We start from the raw sequence: 17,609 nt of genomic DNA on the forward strand, positions 1-17,609 counted from the left end.
CCAAAATTACAGAGATTGAAAACATATTAATGTTAGGCATGTAAGGGGTAGTGAGGGAGGTGTAAGTAAGGGGTAACCTATGGGAGATCTTTGTAATGATGGAATAATTCTCTTGATTGCAGTCGTGGCTACAAAAAAATATGCACACTTAATAAAATCACAGAACTATACATACACACACACTCATTGTACTATCAAATTCTTGTTTCTGGTATTATACTTTAAGATTAATCATGAGAAAACTATGTGAAGGGTAGACAAATCTTCTCTGTACTACTTTTGCAACTTCCTATGAATCTATAATTATTTCAAAATGAAAAAAAGTTAAAGTAAAAGTACACTAGCATTTTAACTATCTAGGACTCAAAACTAGAATCATTAACAAATTACTACCATGGTAAACCTAAAAATCACTACATATGAATTCAGACTGATACACAGAAAAAAGAAAAAATAAGGTCTCTGGAAAAGACTATATGAGTATGTATACACATTTGTATGTTTGTATATATGTATATGTTCATATATATGCATACACACACACAAAATAAATATATATGGAGGGGGACTAAAAAATCCCAGAATTTATTTATAAAAAATTGTGTATTTATTTTTATGTGTTTAAACTTCAGTTACTTTCAAGGTACTCTCCATTTGATGCAATACACCTATCAAAACATTTTCTCCACTGATCGAAACAGTTTTTGAACTCATTGATTTTGATGCCTTTTAGTACTTCTGCTGTTTTTGTTTTACCTCTTCCACATTGGCAAAACGTTTCCTTTTGAGGAAAAAAGTCACTTGGGATGAGATGTGAATAGGGAAGATTGGGCGTGGGGGTCATGCCACTTTTGGTCAAAAACAGCCAAACACTCAGTGCGGCGTGGGCAGGTGCATTCACAAATCACCTCCTATCATGAAATGGGCAAACGCTTGAATGTCTTCAAAAAAGCCAACACAGCTTCTCACAACAATGCCAGCTGGTACACTGATACAGATGGGTTCCTAGAACACTCACCTAGCGGGGGAAGCCTGTGCTACAAGGGATCTACTCCATAGAAGATAATTCTGTTTTTTGGGGGGTCCCCCCTCATATCCATACATAAATATAATATTGCTAAGAAAGCATTTCTAAAAATACACAGAAAACTGTATAAAAGCAGAAAATGGTAGGTCAGGCTTATGTCCTATAAATCTGAAGTTCCTAAAACCCTCTCACTGTGCTCATGTAAATCATTAAGCAATATATCCCCTGGCCCAAAGAATATGATTCTTTTAGTCAATAAAAAGCAGTTACACACTCATCTGATGACATTGTTAAGATGAATTTCTGTATTACCCTTGTTTAAACCCAAAAATCAGAAAACACAAAATATTCCCTAGTACCTTTTCATCCAAGTCTGAACTTTTTATGTGTTCACTGAAGTCTCCCAGTTTTTCACTTTGAGAGGTCTTATTAGTAACTTCTCCTAAGGAAATGCTTTCATCTTTAAAATCAAATTTTATCTCATCTGCTGAAAAGAAATAATATTCAACTGTAGGAACTACTAACAACAAAATAACCAAGTCCTTCAAAGATTATTCTACAAATGAGAAAGAATTCACAGTCTTTTAAAGTCCAATGTGAAAATATGAAGTAGAGTTTTCAGCAAGTTACACAATTATTCCTCTTTATCAAACAACTCTTATATGGTATAAAAAAGTGGCAGTAAAACAAAATTGAGACATATCAAGATAAATTTAAGAATCCTTCTTGATCATGTCTAGCTATTTTCAATATATTTTTAAAACTTTAAAGTCAAAGTAAAATTAACTTTCAAATTAATTACTTTCTCTAAAGACCTAGATGTTAATTATGAAAAAAATTTAAAGAACTCAGATTTAAAATGTGATAAAACTTACATATATATTTCAATTTCAAAATAAGACTACAAAAATTGCTAAGGTCAATTATTTGTATTTTGTAGATAATGCCTAACAAAGTATTTATGAAATAATCACATAAAATTTCTCAAAATCTGATCTGCCAACCAGGCAATTAAATGAGAAAAACTGACAAACTATAAACATATGTTGTAACAGACTCTAAAATGCAAAGCTTCCTTTAATGAATATATTTTGACTAGGCCTGAATGGAGGTCTGAATAGATACTTTGATACTGAATATACTGAAGATGTGAAATTTTACCTGCTGGTAAGGAAGCACAGTTCTCTGACTTTGCCAATCCAGGATCCAGTACAGGGAGTTCTCTATTATAAAGCAAACAGAGCTTAAACATTATAACATACTCTATGCAGAACTATCTACTTCTCCAAACAGGATATAATACTAGCCTTAGCAGCTGGTGAACATGAGTTCTCCTCCAAGGACAGAGAACTCGAGAGGGACTCAGAACCCAGCATTTCCAAGTAGATTTCTAATTTGGTCCTTCAACTCCATGCGCTTCAATTTTTAGGGATGCTGCCATTCAAACTCTGTTACTCAGAGAGAATTTGATGACATATACCAAGCCTTTAAAATTTTTCAAGTATCACACCAATACAAGATAATGTTTAACTTCTATTCTCAAGTATGTGTATGTATGTCTTATTGCCAATGTAAAAGGTACATGATATGAGAGCAGTTTGAAGTTGTTTTTTTTTAATTTTTTTATTATTATTTTTTTATGGTCACTGAAGACAACATATGGTTCTAAGGTTAAAGCTATGGAGATCAGAGTTAGACCAACCTGGGTTTAAATATTGTTCTACTACTCTCTGTTAACTATGGCGAATTTATTTAACTTCTTTGAGTCTAATCATATGTGTAAAGTGAGAATACCACCTACCCACGAGGTTATTGTGAGGATTAAATGAGATACAATGTTCTTAAAGCCAATAGCATAGGCTTAACAAATGAAAACCACATCTATAAGAGCCACTCAAAAACAAATGGCCAAATACTATTTCATTTTTTAAAATTTAGACAAAAATACATAAAAGTACATAGAATAAGATATAATAGACACTCATAATCCCACCATTTATTCATTTAATAAATGGGTTTTATTAAACCTATCCTAAATAGTCCAGAAAAATAAAAACTGAACACAACATTTTATATACACCATTCTTCGAAGTCTTTGGAAAACAGGAAGTATTTTTTCCCCCAACATACCTTCTTTCCCAACTCATACCTCCTCGGACTCATATGTCTACTGGAATATTTCCATTTCATTATTTCAAACGTCTTTCCAACTCAACATGTCTTAATTTGGCCTCGTGACCAGCACCCCTCCCCAATCCTATCCCTTTGCATAAGAGAATTGTAATACTCCTCTTTAAAATGAGAGAAACCAGGTTATCATCCCTAACCCCTATCACTGGCCTCACTCCCATGTAATTAATAAATCTGTACTTTCTAAAGCTCTCAAATCCACTCCCACTTATGTTGGAAATTCTCATGCCCTTTTGATATAAATATTACAATAGCTCCCTGTTAATTTATTCTCCGCAACAGAGCTGTGATTTTTAAAATGTAAATCTAATCAGATTCTCTTGCTACTTGAAAGTCCTTTAGTGAATCCCTGTATCTCTTAGGATAAAGTTCAAACTCCTAGTGAATTCTAGTTTATCTAAGATGATCTATTCATGCCTGTTATCCTGGCATATTAATTACAAATGCCTCCCCATTTCCATCTCAAAAGTTTTCCAATTCAGAAGATAAATTCTATGGTCATTCTATTTGTAAAGCCCTTCATGACAGAGATTTCTGCACATTCTTTAGCTTCATTTTTTTGTTGTTATTTCTGCTTCTCAGTTGTGACATGCTCTTCCCTGTGGGCCTTTATATAGGCTATTCCTTCTATGACAAAATTCTACTCACTGTTCTTCACCTATTGGCAAGTTCCTACTCATCCTTTAGTGTTCATCTTAAATGCCACTTTGCCCAGGACACCTTCAGTATCTTGCACTTTTATCGTATTTTATAGTAGTTGCTTAATTATTTGCCTTCCTTGACAGACTAAAAGTGCTGTGAGAACAAGGCCCATGTCTGGCCAGTTGCTCTGTATATTAACCTCCTCCTGGCCAGACATGAGGGAGACCCAAATGAAGATGTCTCTCTCCTGTCTAGGAACTCCCAGTGTTAAGGGGGAGGCTCACATACAAGCAGACAAAATATACAAGAAGACTATTGGAACAAGTCCCTAGAAAAACATCTCAGATGTGATTTGAAGCATAACTGAATGAAGAGAAAGGGACTTCCAGATAAACATGCAAAAGGATTCAAGTACATTACATACTGTGGAAACAGTGAGCTTCTTGCTGTGTTTATCTTTCATTAGCCTTTCACTCCACTTTTTTTTATCCCCCCAACAACATAATTGTTAAAGAGAAAATGGATGTAGACCTACTTACTACAGAGCCTTAAAAAGCCATACCAAGCAATTTAGACTCTATCCACCAGGGGCTGAAAGCCACTGAAATACTGTGAGCAGTCATTGACACATTAATATCTATTTCATAGTAACACCATAGAGAGGTTATACTAAAAGAGTTCTGCAGATTAACCAGGAGCTCATCACAATAATCCAAGAGAAAGATGAGTAAGACACTAGCAGTGAAAATTGAGATGAGGAAAAATCATGAAATAAGGTAATAGCATGAACAGGATTAAGTGATTCAACAGAGAAGGACTAAGGGATGTTTCTGTGGTTTATAATTAATTACCCTGAAAGTTACATTCATAATAGGTATGATCTTTAGACATAGAGGAGGTTATTCCTGAAAGAACAAAAAATATAAATAAGTATAGCAAGTGAACGGCTTCAATTTCAAAGTATTAGATTGTATTTTAGTATTGCTGACATAGTTTACAAGTGTGAGAAACTTTTTAGTATGAATAACTAATTTACAAGGAAAGTAAAACTGCATGTGCCACCCTTGTTATAAGTAATTTAGTTTTGTTTCCAATTTGAGGGACACAAGAGGTTAAATTCACCTAAATTAAAAAATAACAAATTATGCAAAATTATAATCCACATGAAATATTTTACAGTTTTGTATTTGTAGAGTGGAAAGTTATAGTTCTGTCTTGATGGAACGAAGAGGGAAACAAAGAGTAGAAGGAGCAAAAGAGGAACAAACAGAGGTGGCTGAGGCTACAGAACAGAGAAGCACAAGAGAAGATTTGAGCGAACAGGAGAGAACAAGGGAGGCTTCTGAAGAACTACTCAGATTACAACACTTATCTTCTATCAGAGAATTGTTTAAGAGGGTGATGAAATTTAATGGGTTCCAACCAGGACTATTTAAAAAGAAAGATTTTATTTACTTATTTCAGAGAGAGGGGAAGGGAGGGAGAAAGAGAGGGAGAGAAATCAATATGTGGTTGCCTCTCTCATGCCCCTACTGGAGACCTAAACTGGCCCACAACCCAGGGATGTGCCCTGACTGGGAATCAAACTGGCGGTCCTTTGGTTCTCAGGCTGGCACTCAATCCACTGAGCCACATCAGCCAGGGCCAGAACTATTGTTTTTTAAAATAAAACAGACTAAAGTACAAAATATGGTACATCACTTGAACTAAGGAAAATACTGTTTTTGTAAATATTTCACACATTCATAAGTATGTACTGGATTGCAATGTAAAATGTATCTTTACTGGGGTAATTGACAACAATGTTTGAATATGACTGCTCAAGAATAATTACTAGCAGAACAAGTTTGAAAACTATTGCCCAAGAAAAGGTCAGAATGTTATTGCTTCCTTTCAAGATACTAAGTAGTTGATTGTGGTCAATGTTCATTTACATTCACATATTCTGTTTCTGAATAGGACTGTCAAAATTTATTGGGCAGTTAAACATTACAGTATCTATTTCATTAGGTCAGAGGTTCACTAGCCTGATGCCATGTTGTGAGGTGCTAGGTCTCCTGATACTACAATTACTCCATCAAGTACATTGCCATTTATTTCAGCAAAGACAAGAAACGATGGTATATATGGCCCCCCCAAAAAATAAAAATCAGAATTATGCTTCTTTATATTGCCCCACCAGCTACTTTAAAGAGTAGGAAGAGATGAGGGAAAAGATTAAAAGTAAATAAAGTACTGTGGCAATCTGTAGAGCAATCAAATTAAAGTCATAGAACCAAAAATGCCACTCTTTCAAGCATGCTGTTTTATGCAGGGCAGACAAACTTTGGAGCAGGTTGCCCTGGGTTTAGATCTCAGTTCTGGCACTAGCTGTGTATTCTTTGGAAAGTTAATCACTTTGACTCAATTTTAAATGTAGTAGGGCAGTTTCAACCTCCGAATTATTCCACCACATGAAAAAAATGTAAGCGACGTTATCTAGTACAGGGTAGGCACCAAATATCAGTTCTCACAATTAAGTGTAAAATGTTGCACTATAGTTAAGAGTGCCTCAGAAATTTGGTGGAGAGAATGGAACAAAATAAACTTCCTGAAAAGCAGGCCCAAAAGTCCAAATACAGGGGTGAGCAAAAGTAGATCTACGTTGTTCATATGGAAAGGCATGCAGGTTACAATTAAATAATATAAGAATAAACTGTGTGTTTCATGTACTCACAACTGCAAACCTACTTTTGCCCACCCCTATAAATGAGGGAGAGAAAAAATGACTTTTACTTTCGGTGGAAACTTTTTTTTTGTCATTTGGTGTAGTACAACTGGTGATTAGACTACTCTACAAGGCCAATCTCTTGGGGGAACAAACAGGTTAAATCAGATTCTGAGAAAACAAGTGGATTGTTACTTGGGATGATGTAATCTGCCCAGGATAGATCCATGCTAGGTATGGGTCTAATGGAACACAAATACCTGGGTAAAAGTGATAGGCTTTTATTTTCTGTGCATTAGTGCTAGGTATTTCCAAGAGAAGTTTGTGTTTATTATTTACCAGCTCTAGAAGGTACAATGACTCATTATGGACTTAAGTCTAAGTCGCAAAGGTGGTGTCACTGATCCTCATCAATCATCAGCATCAATTCTGTACTGAGTTCAAATTCTGATGCCTAACTTTCAAACCTTCTTAATGTGACATCACCCCAGTTATCAAGTTTTATTTCTCAATATTCTTCAACATCAGCATAGAAAGAAAGAATTTGGTCTCCATTTACATGTATTTCAATGCTTGAGAAACAGCCTACAATATAGTAGGAACTGAAATCTTAATTCTCTCCCGTTCCTCAATGTATGAGTGACTGGGCTTACAAAGTTATATGAGACATGAACATTTTCTACCCCAAGAAGTCCAACAGTTGAGCAGGTGAGAGAGATGTAAATTATATTATCATGAAATCAGTACCATAAGTGAGGTAGCAAAAGTTGCTGTGGGAATATAGAGGGGCTCCAACCTCTATCCAAAAAAGTCAGGCAAGACTTCATAACCTTCCCACGCAACCATATCCATACCTATCTATACCTTTTTGGCGCACATTTTCTTCATTATTTCTCTTCTCACAGCAAACTTTTTCCTTTTGTCCCTTCATCAAGCTAATCAATCCAAACTTCCTGAATCAGTACCAATTTTTACTTTTCCAAGATGTCCTTTCATTGCACTTTTCTAAACTACTAGTATTCTTGGTACCTCAGTTTATACATCTTTGTTCCAAACATATTAGTTTCCCCCACTACCCTAGTTATATAGTAATTCCCTTGACTACTTGGCAGATTCTTAAAATCTCAATAACCCACTGTATAATATCACTCAACTGTTATTTTAGCACATAATATAATTGTGATTGAAGATAATCTTATATTCTAGTACAAATTAACTGTCAATCACTGGCTATTATAGACATTCTCAGATCTCCAGCTATACTTACAGGCTAATACAAAAGTTTTACAAATTATATTTCCAAGCTCATTAGTTCAAGTTCTAATAAATTAATTCTAACATGCTTCTAATGCTTTGGGTTTTAATATGAACTTACCCCACTGTGCAGACTGACAATGAATAAGCATTCTAACATAACTTAAACACTTAAGCATTCTCCGTAACCAGGTCTGAGAATACTTCTCCCAACAATGAAATCAACTCAAGTTTGTCTACCTGTTTTTCCAGTAACAGGCAGTCCAATTTTGAGGCTGTTTGGGCCTAGTCCTCCACCTTCAATTTCTATTTCTGTAAAATAGAAACTCATTCTAAGAGGCTTCAACCTCTTAGTGTCTTAGAGTGAGGAAAAGGGAGTATATGAACTAACAACTTACTGCTAAAAAGGGAGAGAGCTAAAATCTGGAATTATATTTTAAGCTTCACTTAGTTTTAGAATCATTAACAACTTTTTGCACAACTAGTAGCAGACCCACTGGCTCTCATACCTCTATTTTTTCATGTTAAGGTTTATCCTGGCACTATGGTTGATTATAAAACTCGTATTTCCAGTGTAGAAAAAAGAAAATATTAAAATAACTTCTAAGGGAATTTTCAAGTTTATTTAAAAACCAAAACTTCAGAAGCAGATATGAAAGAAAAAGAGGAGCCAATAAAAGTATAATTGGTGCTTTTGAAGTAAAGAAACGTGAAACACTGATTTGAAAGAACACATGCACCCCTATGTTCATTGCAGTATTATTTACAATAGCCAAGATTTGGAGGCAGCCCAAGTACCCATCAGTAGATGACTGGATTAAAAAAACTGTGGTATATTTATACAATGGAATACTATTTGGCCATAAAAAGAAGGAAATCTTACCTTTTGTGGTAGCATGGATGGACCTGAAGAATATTATGCTAAGTGAAATAAACCAGCCAGAGAAAGACAAATACCGTATGATTTCACTTACATGTGGAATCTAATGAACAAAATAACAAACAAAATAGTAACAGACTCATAGATATAGAGAACAGACCTCAGCTGTTAGAGTGGAGGGGAAGTTAGAGGACTGGGTAAAAAAGATGAAGGGATTAAGCACAACAAACAAAAAAACAAACAAACCCAAAACTCATAGATACAATCAACAGTATAGTGATTACCAGAGGGAAAGAGGGTTGGGGGAGGTAGAAGAAAGACTTTGGGTAGTGAATACACAATAAAATATATGGATGATGTATTAGAACTGTACACCTGAAACCTGTAGAATTTTATTAACCAATGTCACCCCAATAAATTCAATAAAAAATGTTAAAAGTATATAAAAAAAGAAAAATCAAGTTCAAGACAACAATAGAAAAACTGTCTAAATTAAATTTGAATCAAGCCAAAATGGTTCACCTTGTCCAGGAAAGACCAACACATAATTACCCATACCAAGAAAGAAGCAGGAAGGGGGAGAAAAAGAAGGCACTTCAGAAAGGGTGACAGAGAATTAGTTTGGCCTCAGACTTTTCCACTACAATACTCAAAGCCAGAAAGCAGAAAGAATGGCTACATAGTTGAGAAGGAAAAATGTAAACTAATAATTTTATACCAAATTTGCTCTTAGACAAGTCATTCTATGTACCCAAGATCCTAAAAAACACAGCAATCAGGAACTCTTCAAAAAAAATTGCTCTGAACTCTAGCCAACTAAGAAATGAATCAAAATGGTCAAGATTAGAGGAAAGCCAAAGGATTGGTGGTGAGGACTGAATCTGTTTCACAGAGCTAAGAGTAAGTGTCTTTGGAAACTCAGATTATTGAAAATAATGGAATTGGCACAAGGTTTACCAATATAAAACAAAAAATTTTAACAAAAATGTGGGGGACAAGATTGGGAGAAAAACTGAATATGTATTATACGTTTATTTTTTCATATCAGGAAAGCAAATGCTGCTGTCTGAAGTTAGAACACAATTTTCAAAAGTCACAACAAAATTCAAACTTATAAACTTTTTTTTATTAAGTGCCTTTTAGGAACTAATTTCTTGTGGTAAAGAAGTATATTGATTCAGCAATTCTTTTAGTTTCATTTCAGTCCCCCCTCCATCCGGTGAAGTGTAAATAAAATTAAATGTTATTACTAAAAAAACAGCATGATCCAATTGTTCTAAAATTGTATTCGGATATATGCCTAGATAGATGTCTGGAATGATGCATACAAATTGTTGGCAATTAATTTGCTATTTGGGATGGTGGAATTCCATCCCTTTTACACTTTGATGTAATGAACATGTACCATTTTTACAAAATCAGTCATTATTCTAAAGCAACAACAAGAGAATAAAAATTAACTACCTGCCCAATTCACAGTATTTCTCTATCTCTGGCAATAGCTCATTGTTGACATCTTGTTAGCTAACAGAAATGTTTGCTCTTGAATGCAGGATGTGCTCTAATTTCCTTTCATATTCCCCAAAGAAGCATGGTATATAAGAGTTAAAATCATCTTCACTACCTTTTATCGAGCCCTTACTACTTACCCAGTGCCCAGCTAAAAACTTTCCCATCCATTCTTTGATTTAATCTTTACAATCCTGAAACAAGTTATCCTCCCTTTTTACAGTTAAGGTAAAATAATCTGCCTAAAAGATCACATAGCTATTAAAAAGTGAAAGATTTATAAAATCTGAAGAGAAGCCAGAGTATTAAAAGACCACATAGTTATTAAGTGGCAAGGAAAAAATTTAAAAACCTAGGTGAGACTATAATGGTCAAGCTCTTAACTACTAATTTTTTTAAATTCTCACCCAAGGATATGTTTACTGATTTTAGAGAGACTGAAGGGGTGGTGGAGGGGGGTGCAGGAGGGAGGGAGAGAGAAGGAGACAGACAGACAGACAGAAAGAGAGAAGAGAGAGAGAGAGAGAGAGAGAGAGAGAAAAGAGAGAGACAGACATTGATCAGTTGCCTTCTGTCCTATCCTTAGATTGAACCCCCCACCTATATATGTACCCTGATCTGGGTTCAAACCCACAACCTTTCGGTGATGGGATGACTCGCCAACCAACTGAACCACCTGGTCAGGGTTTAACCACTAATTTTAAACACAGGCCTGGGTTCAAATCCAGATTCTGTTACTAGCTGTGTGATCTTGGGCAAGCAACAACTTAACCATCTTCATTTTTTCCATCTTCAAAATGGGCTGATTACCATCCTACTTCATTACATTGTTAAAAATAAATGATAAAGCTCCTAGTTCTCCATTTGACACATAAAAAGTACTGCATGTGGTGATAAATTACAAGTTCTTATAACACCAAGAACATCAAGAAGGAACATCAAGAATATGGCATCACAAAAGTACTAAAATTTATAAATACTAGAGAGATTTAAGTCATGTACCAGTGAATCTTAGTGGAAAGTATTTTCATGTTTCCTTTTGCGTTTGTTCACAGAACATAATAATATTCAAGTATTGTAACATACAAATATAACTTAGAGTTTGGAGAATTATACAAGTTTATAAAATATAACATACTATTAAAGAATATTTGGCCAACTCAGAGTAACTCAAGACTGCCACTTGCCTCCATTTAAAGTTGCACCAGGCAAACCTGCCCTCACTGGGTGCTAAATCATCATTTAAAATCATAACCTTAAAGCCACAAACAATTTTATTCTCTTTTCTTCTGAAAATTAGTCTAACTTTTGATTCTACTTCCTAATTACTTCAAATAAACTTTTCCAAGACTTTTGCAAGACTTCTCTGTTCCCTCAAAAATGAATTTTTTATCTAACAAAGAAGTCACAGAAAATGGGTTAAAACATATAGCACTATTCTTAATAAGTACCTTGGCTGAAATGAAAGTATATCTGTATATTGACAATAATAAAGAACACATGAAAATAAATTGAATTGACTTTGAAGGAAGCAATCTCAGTAATTTAAAAAGCAATTTACTAAACCACCATTTTAATTCTTAACAGTCAATCTGCTCCATTAAAATTTCCAACATATATATAATTGTTTTATTTCAATGATGAGTTTTAGCATAATGACATTTCCCTGTCTCAGCAATAGTATGCTATGTCACATTTAATAATTCGGTTAAAAATAATGGAGCTTCAATGATTACTAAATAAATTAGTGACACCTAAGAGAACAAAGTGCTTTTGAAACTTCCTCAAGTACCAAGAGGCATACTTGAACATGCATACCTTAAGTTATCACATGGTTCTTTCTTGGGGGGAAGCTCCACATGCTTGGAGTCTGTTGATTGGTGCTCTTCAGCAACACTGGGCTCCTGGCTTATCATGGGGACCTCTGAAGTAAATGAGAGATCCCCTTCATTGGAGACTCCAAAGAGGTCTGGGTCATCTTGAATTACATCAATTAAGAGGACATCATCTTCATATGCTTTAAGAATATCTGGAATAATTTTAATATCTGAAAAGTTCTTAGTTGTTTTTCTCTCACTAACTTCAGAGGAAACTTGTTTGAATGTTTCTGATTCATTAGAACAGAAGGCAGGACTTTTCTCTATACAACCAGGATCACAAAAACAAGTATTATTTTCAGTTGTGAGAGAAACAGCTTTCTTATTAGAAACAGTATTGCCTAGTTCAGAGATGTAGTTAGAAGGTTTATTAGTATTACCTTGCTTTGGGAAACTTGAAGAAGTACTACAGGAATTCTTATTGCAGTATGAGTCAGAACTAGCTTGCCCTGGAATGACACTATTTTGTATGTTCAAAGATTGAGGTCCTGAAGTTATCGTGGAAACGGTCTCTTTACTCTTGTTCTGTCTTACCTCTGCCCCAGATAAATTGTCAAGAAGCTCTAGGGGACTATATGCTTCTCTCTCTGATGATTTGGCATTTATTTTTCTTTTTTCTGTTTTATTCTTGAGTAAAGGAATTTTAAAATTAGTCAGCCGTCCTGTGTTCAACATTTTAACCAAGTCTGGAACCACAAGTGTTGGTTTAGCAATACATGCTTTTCGGTGAATAGTTTTGCCTGCAGAGTGATTTGCCTCTTGGCTGTGCTGGGAAGTCACTGTCAAATTAAGTTTTGTTAAAGTCCCTCTATCTTTTTTTTACTTCCTATTAGGTTTTGAGTCACATTAGTTAGTTGAGTATCTTCAGTTGTATTAGAAACTACCTCTGACCCACTACAGCTCGGTTCCTCAGACTTCATCTTTTATCATCGATTATAGGTTCCTTTGTAACCTTCAAAGTACGTTGTACAGCAGAGACTACTTCAGAGACTGAAGGCAAAGCATTTAAATTAGAATCCAATTTTTCTTTACTTGAAGAGTCACTGTTTGCCTCTTTTATGGAACACTGTAATGATAATCTGGAGTCAGTTAAGTGAATTTGATTTGTTTGGTGTTTAGGAAAATCATCTTGCCTAAAACTTGCCCCAGAATCAGGAAGAGAGTAATCTGATTTTGGCATGGAAGTCTTTTTCCAACACTGAGCAGATATTCTAGCACATGAATAACAAGGCCAAGTTCTTTTACCTGTCATTGGAATTGTTCTGTGACAGCTGAACTTTGATTCTTCAGTTTCATTTCTTAAGTCTTCCCATGATCTCTTTTCAATAGAATGGCAATTACTAGGTGATTTCACTGGTGAGCTTTTCACTGGCTTAAAATATTCTTCTGGCTCCATACTTTCACATCCTAAGGGCTCTGACACATTCTTTGTTTCTTCTTTCAAAAGTGGCTCAAGGGTTTTCTGAAACATAGTATTTACATGATGCTCAGGACTTGTGTCTTTTCCTTCTGTTTCTGGAAGACTTGATAAATGATCCATTGGAGAGAGTGTATTATGGTTTACTTTTCTCAAAACGTTTAAAGTTTCTGCTTCTTTGCCTTCAGCACCTATTTGGTTTTCTTGTAACAGCAACTCAGGCTTGTTATATACATTAGGGAAGTTCATCTTGATAACCCTTTCATCTCCTTTTTCAAACATCTTCATCCTTTTCCTGGGTTTTCTCCCAACATTGCTTTCCTCTACTGAGTATTTATTTTTTTCACCTTGAAGACAGGGAAGCAAGCCATTAGTTTTACGTTGGTATAAATCAGTTTCTTCAAGCAGTAATTTATTTACTCCTATTAAGTTTTCTTCAGTTTTTGAAAAGTGAGGAATATTATTTGTGTCCCTCTTATCTGGAAGACTCCTAAGGTTTTCCTTCTTTAACTCTGAGGAATCCTCTGGTACGTGCAGACATCCACCATCAGGTTTATATGTGAGGTTATTTTCATCATTACTATCCTTGGAATGGGGGAAACGACTGCAATCATGTAATTTTAAAATGGAATTATTTTCTGTTGCAGGTGACAAGCTGTTATAAGAATATTTTGAAGTATTCTTGCACAGTTCATCTTGGCATCCAACCTTTATATTTTGTGTAGCGTGATTTTCAGTTTTTTTGAAAGGTGGGCTTTCTATGCTTCTGCGTTTTTTAATTCCAATTCTTCTTTTAATGCCGTCTACCAAAACTTCCTTACCCAAAGACGGTAAGACAGCTGTACTTTGAAATTCACCACACTCCACTGTTTGGAAAGATTCCGAACTGGTTAATGATTCCTTTCTTACCAGGTTAGTCCCTGGCTGTGGATCATCGCTTGAGGCTCCAGTAAGTTTTCTTTTTTCCCTGGCTGATCAAAACGACAAAGCATACCAGAAAAGATTTTATGTTGACGTGTAAAAGGCAATACTACATGAAATTAAAAAAATGTGATGCCATCCAGTTGTATTTCCCTTGAAATCGCCCTCATTTCCGTTAAGGAACTACATACGAACCTGTAAATTCTAAGACAGCTCAATACCCCCCATAACCTCGAGCATCGCTCATTGCACACGAGCCAAAATGGATCGCTGACAGGAATTCCTTTTATGGGAATTCGGACCAGGAGCTCCTAAATGAACAAACACACCGTCTTCCACCTCTGTCGTGGTCATCACGAAAGCCCACGCTGTTTCCACTCTCGTGGTCACAAAGATGGAGGGGGCTGGGGTGCAAAGGCTCGAGAGGGAGTGACCCCCGCCCTGCATGCTTGCTCTCTGTCCTCTGTTTGCAAGGGGAGCTCCAACGCCTCCTCTGCTTCCAAGCCCTGCTAGGCCCACGGGTGCGAAGGTCCTACGTGCCCTCCCACTCCCGACCCACCCACTCGCCACCTCCCTGGGGCCTCCCCAGCCCCGGACGCCTCACCTGCCGTGTCATTCTCCACCTTCTCTCTCACACACGCCCGGGCCACCATTCTCCTCTTCTGCCTGCTCTCCTCACGCCGCCCGGCTTCAGGGCCGCGACTCCCGCCTCGCCCGGCTGTGGGCCGCCCTCGCTTCCTCAGGCCTCGCGCGTCGCCCTCACGCATGGAGGACGTCGTGGAGCCTGAGGCCGGTGGCCGCCTCATCAGCTCCCTCCCGCCGCCCTGCCCGCTGAGGAGCCCACGGTCCGCGCGAAGCTCTGCTCTCAGCGTCAGGGTGCGGATGCCCTCCTGCCTGCCCGCCCGCCCGCCTGCTCCTCTTGGCCCACCACCTAGGGCCGACCGGAAGCGGAAGTGGGCAGCCGGCCGGGCCGGGGCAGGCGCGCGGGCACGGCGTGTGGAGGAGCTGCCGGCGCCCTCTCGGGCTTCTCTGTGGTGAGGGCTCGCCGGGGTCCCCGCGGTTTCGGAACCCTTTGGGGGGCTCTTGTCCCCCCTGCTGCCGTACGCCTGTGTGCTCCTAAACCTCACCGTCAGCCGAGCCTCCGGAGGTCCCATTCCATCTGCCCGCCCCGCCCGGTATGTTCGCTCAGCCATTCCGGAGGCAGCCCTGGCCTCAGGCTGGGCCTGCTGGGCGCTCCTTCCTCCCAGGTCGCTCCTCACGCTCCTCACGCTCCTCGCGTGTGGATGGTGCACCGCGTGGATGGTGCACCGCCGGCCACCCCGCTGCCTGAGCCGCGAGCCCGGGAACCCTGACAGGCGCTCCTTTCCACGTCCTCCCCCGCACCCACGTCCGATCTGTCTGATCCTGCCTTCGGTGCCTGTCAGCCCCTCTTCCCGCTTTGCGTGCCGTTGGCCCGGGCTCCCAGTCTGCCAACGCCGTTACCACCTTGCCCCTGCCTTCTGACGGCGTCAGCCTCCGCAGTGGGTTGGCGCCGCCATCTTGGTGCTGTGCCAGTCGGGCTCCCACCTGCTGCCGGCCGTGCCCCTCCGAGGACGGATGGATCGTGGCATGACCCTTAACAACTCCTTTGCCCGAAGACCGAGACTAACACAGTCTAAGCTCTTCAGTGTGGTGTGTACCGCCCTGCGATGCGGTTCCTGAGTACTTACCTCACTTTGTCTCACTACCATTGTAGGGGAGAGTCGGGCTTCCAGTGGGCAGTTTTGCATGGGACTGGACCCTTTTGCACGAGCTGATTCTGATTCTGCGGGACCTGTTTTACAGCTGTGTGAGTTGTAAGTGGTAGCAGTGCAAGACAATGACCTATAAACATGCAAATTCTGTCCTATAGAAGTTCAATTGACTTCCCTCTCCCACTGTAGAAGCAGCCAGCTTGCATCCATTTGCACATTCCTTTCCATTTTCCTGGGTTGTAAATGCATCTGTTCTTTGGAGTTATCCTTTCGACTGGTGGTTATAAAATCTGCCTGATGAGAGAAATAAAATCTTTAACACATGCTCATTTTTATATCTATATGAGTCATGATTTTATCGTTTGCGGGGGAGGGGGGAGGGGAACGATTTTTTTTTAAGATTTTTAATTTATTTTAGAGAGGGAAGGGAGGGAGAAAGAGAGAGAGAGAAACATCAATGTGCAGTTGTTGGGGGCCGTGGCCTGCAACCCAGGCATGTACCCTGGCTGGGAATCGAACCTGTGACACTTTGGTTTGCAGCCTGTGCTCAATCCACTGAGCTACAAGCCAGGGCCTGGGAAAGATCTTTTAACCCTACACGTACCCTGCCCTTAAACCATGCTGGGTTACTATTGGAGTTCCCCTGATTCCGCATGCTCTGTCAGGCCTTGACCTCTACGTGCTAGTCTTGGACATTCTTCCTTGGCTTATCTGCTTGGAGAACTACACGTTTGCTCCCCTTCAATATTCACTGCAGTGACCACCCCTCAAGGGAAGCTTCCCTGCTACCTTTCTCCTTCCGCTTGGAGGCGTCAGGTGCTGACGCCTGCCTGCTAACATTGCTTTCAACTGCGTCCTTGTGTCTCCCTCAGGGCAGATACCTTCTGTTAGTCTTTGTATTTCACATGTTTAAAGAGGAACTTGTTGGTTTTGAACACAGCGTAGGTTATGCATTAAAGAATGGTAGTGTGATGAGGGAGAGTGATGCGGTTTGGATGAGGAGTTTAAGTGGAGTATCCTTAAGGAGCTTTTGGAAAATAAAACAGAGCCGGTGTAAAGGATCTAGAAACTTTTTTTTTTCTGTTTGTAAATTTTCCCTGGGAAAAGGGAAACAAGTTTAAGAATAGGAGAATTTAGGAAAAACTGTTTTCAGGATTTCAGGCTACATGTTCATTCCAAGTTCACGTTGAGCCTCAGTTTCCTCATCTGTAGAGTGAAATAAGAGTATCTCCTGAAGGAAACCAGAGTTATGTTCTCTCAAAATATGTCTCTTTAACATAAAAATTATTGTAAACTGAAAGCTTTCTCTGGCTGATACTAAGTTGGAAGCAGAAACAAAAAATTAGGTAAGTTGTTGATTACTAATCAAGTCCTGGTCATTTGGGGCTGATTGTTACAGAAGTTATTGGCAAGCTTCCTGGATCATTAGTAGGTGGCAGTCTGACTGCTCAC

At 38.5% G+C, this 17,609-nt stretch overlaps 1 protein-coding gene across 1 annotated transcript in view; it reads right to left on the bottom strand.

Moving 5' to 3' along the window:
- Positions 1-15,617, bottom strand: part of TOPAZ1 (testis and ovary specific PAZ domain containing 1) — a 52,022-nt gene extending 36,405 nt beyond the window's left edge. The window contains 6 exon segments of the mRNA XM_036031509.1: positions 1,387-1,514; positions 2,189-2,250; positions 12,028-12,898; positions 12,901-13,011; positions 13,014-14,474; positions 15,029-15,617. Coding sequence (XP_035887402.1) covers positions 1,387-1,514; positions 2,189-2,250; positions 12,028-12,898; positions 12,901-13,011; positions 13,014-14,474; positions 15,029-15,617 — 3,222 coding nt within the window.
- Positions 15,618-17,609: the final 1,992 nt, after the last annotated feature.

The sequence above is a fragment of the Phyllostomus discolor genome, chromosome 7 (genome assembly GCF_004126475.2).
Source record: "Phyllostomus discolor isolate MPI-MPIP mPhyDis1 chromosome 7, mPhyDis1.pri.v3, whole genome shotgun sequence".
Classification (NCBI taxonomy): Eukaryota; Metazoa; Chordata; class Mammalia; order Chiroptera; family Phyllostomidae; genus Phyllostomus; species Phyllostomus discolor.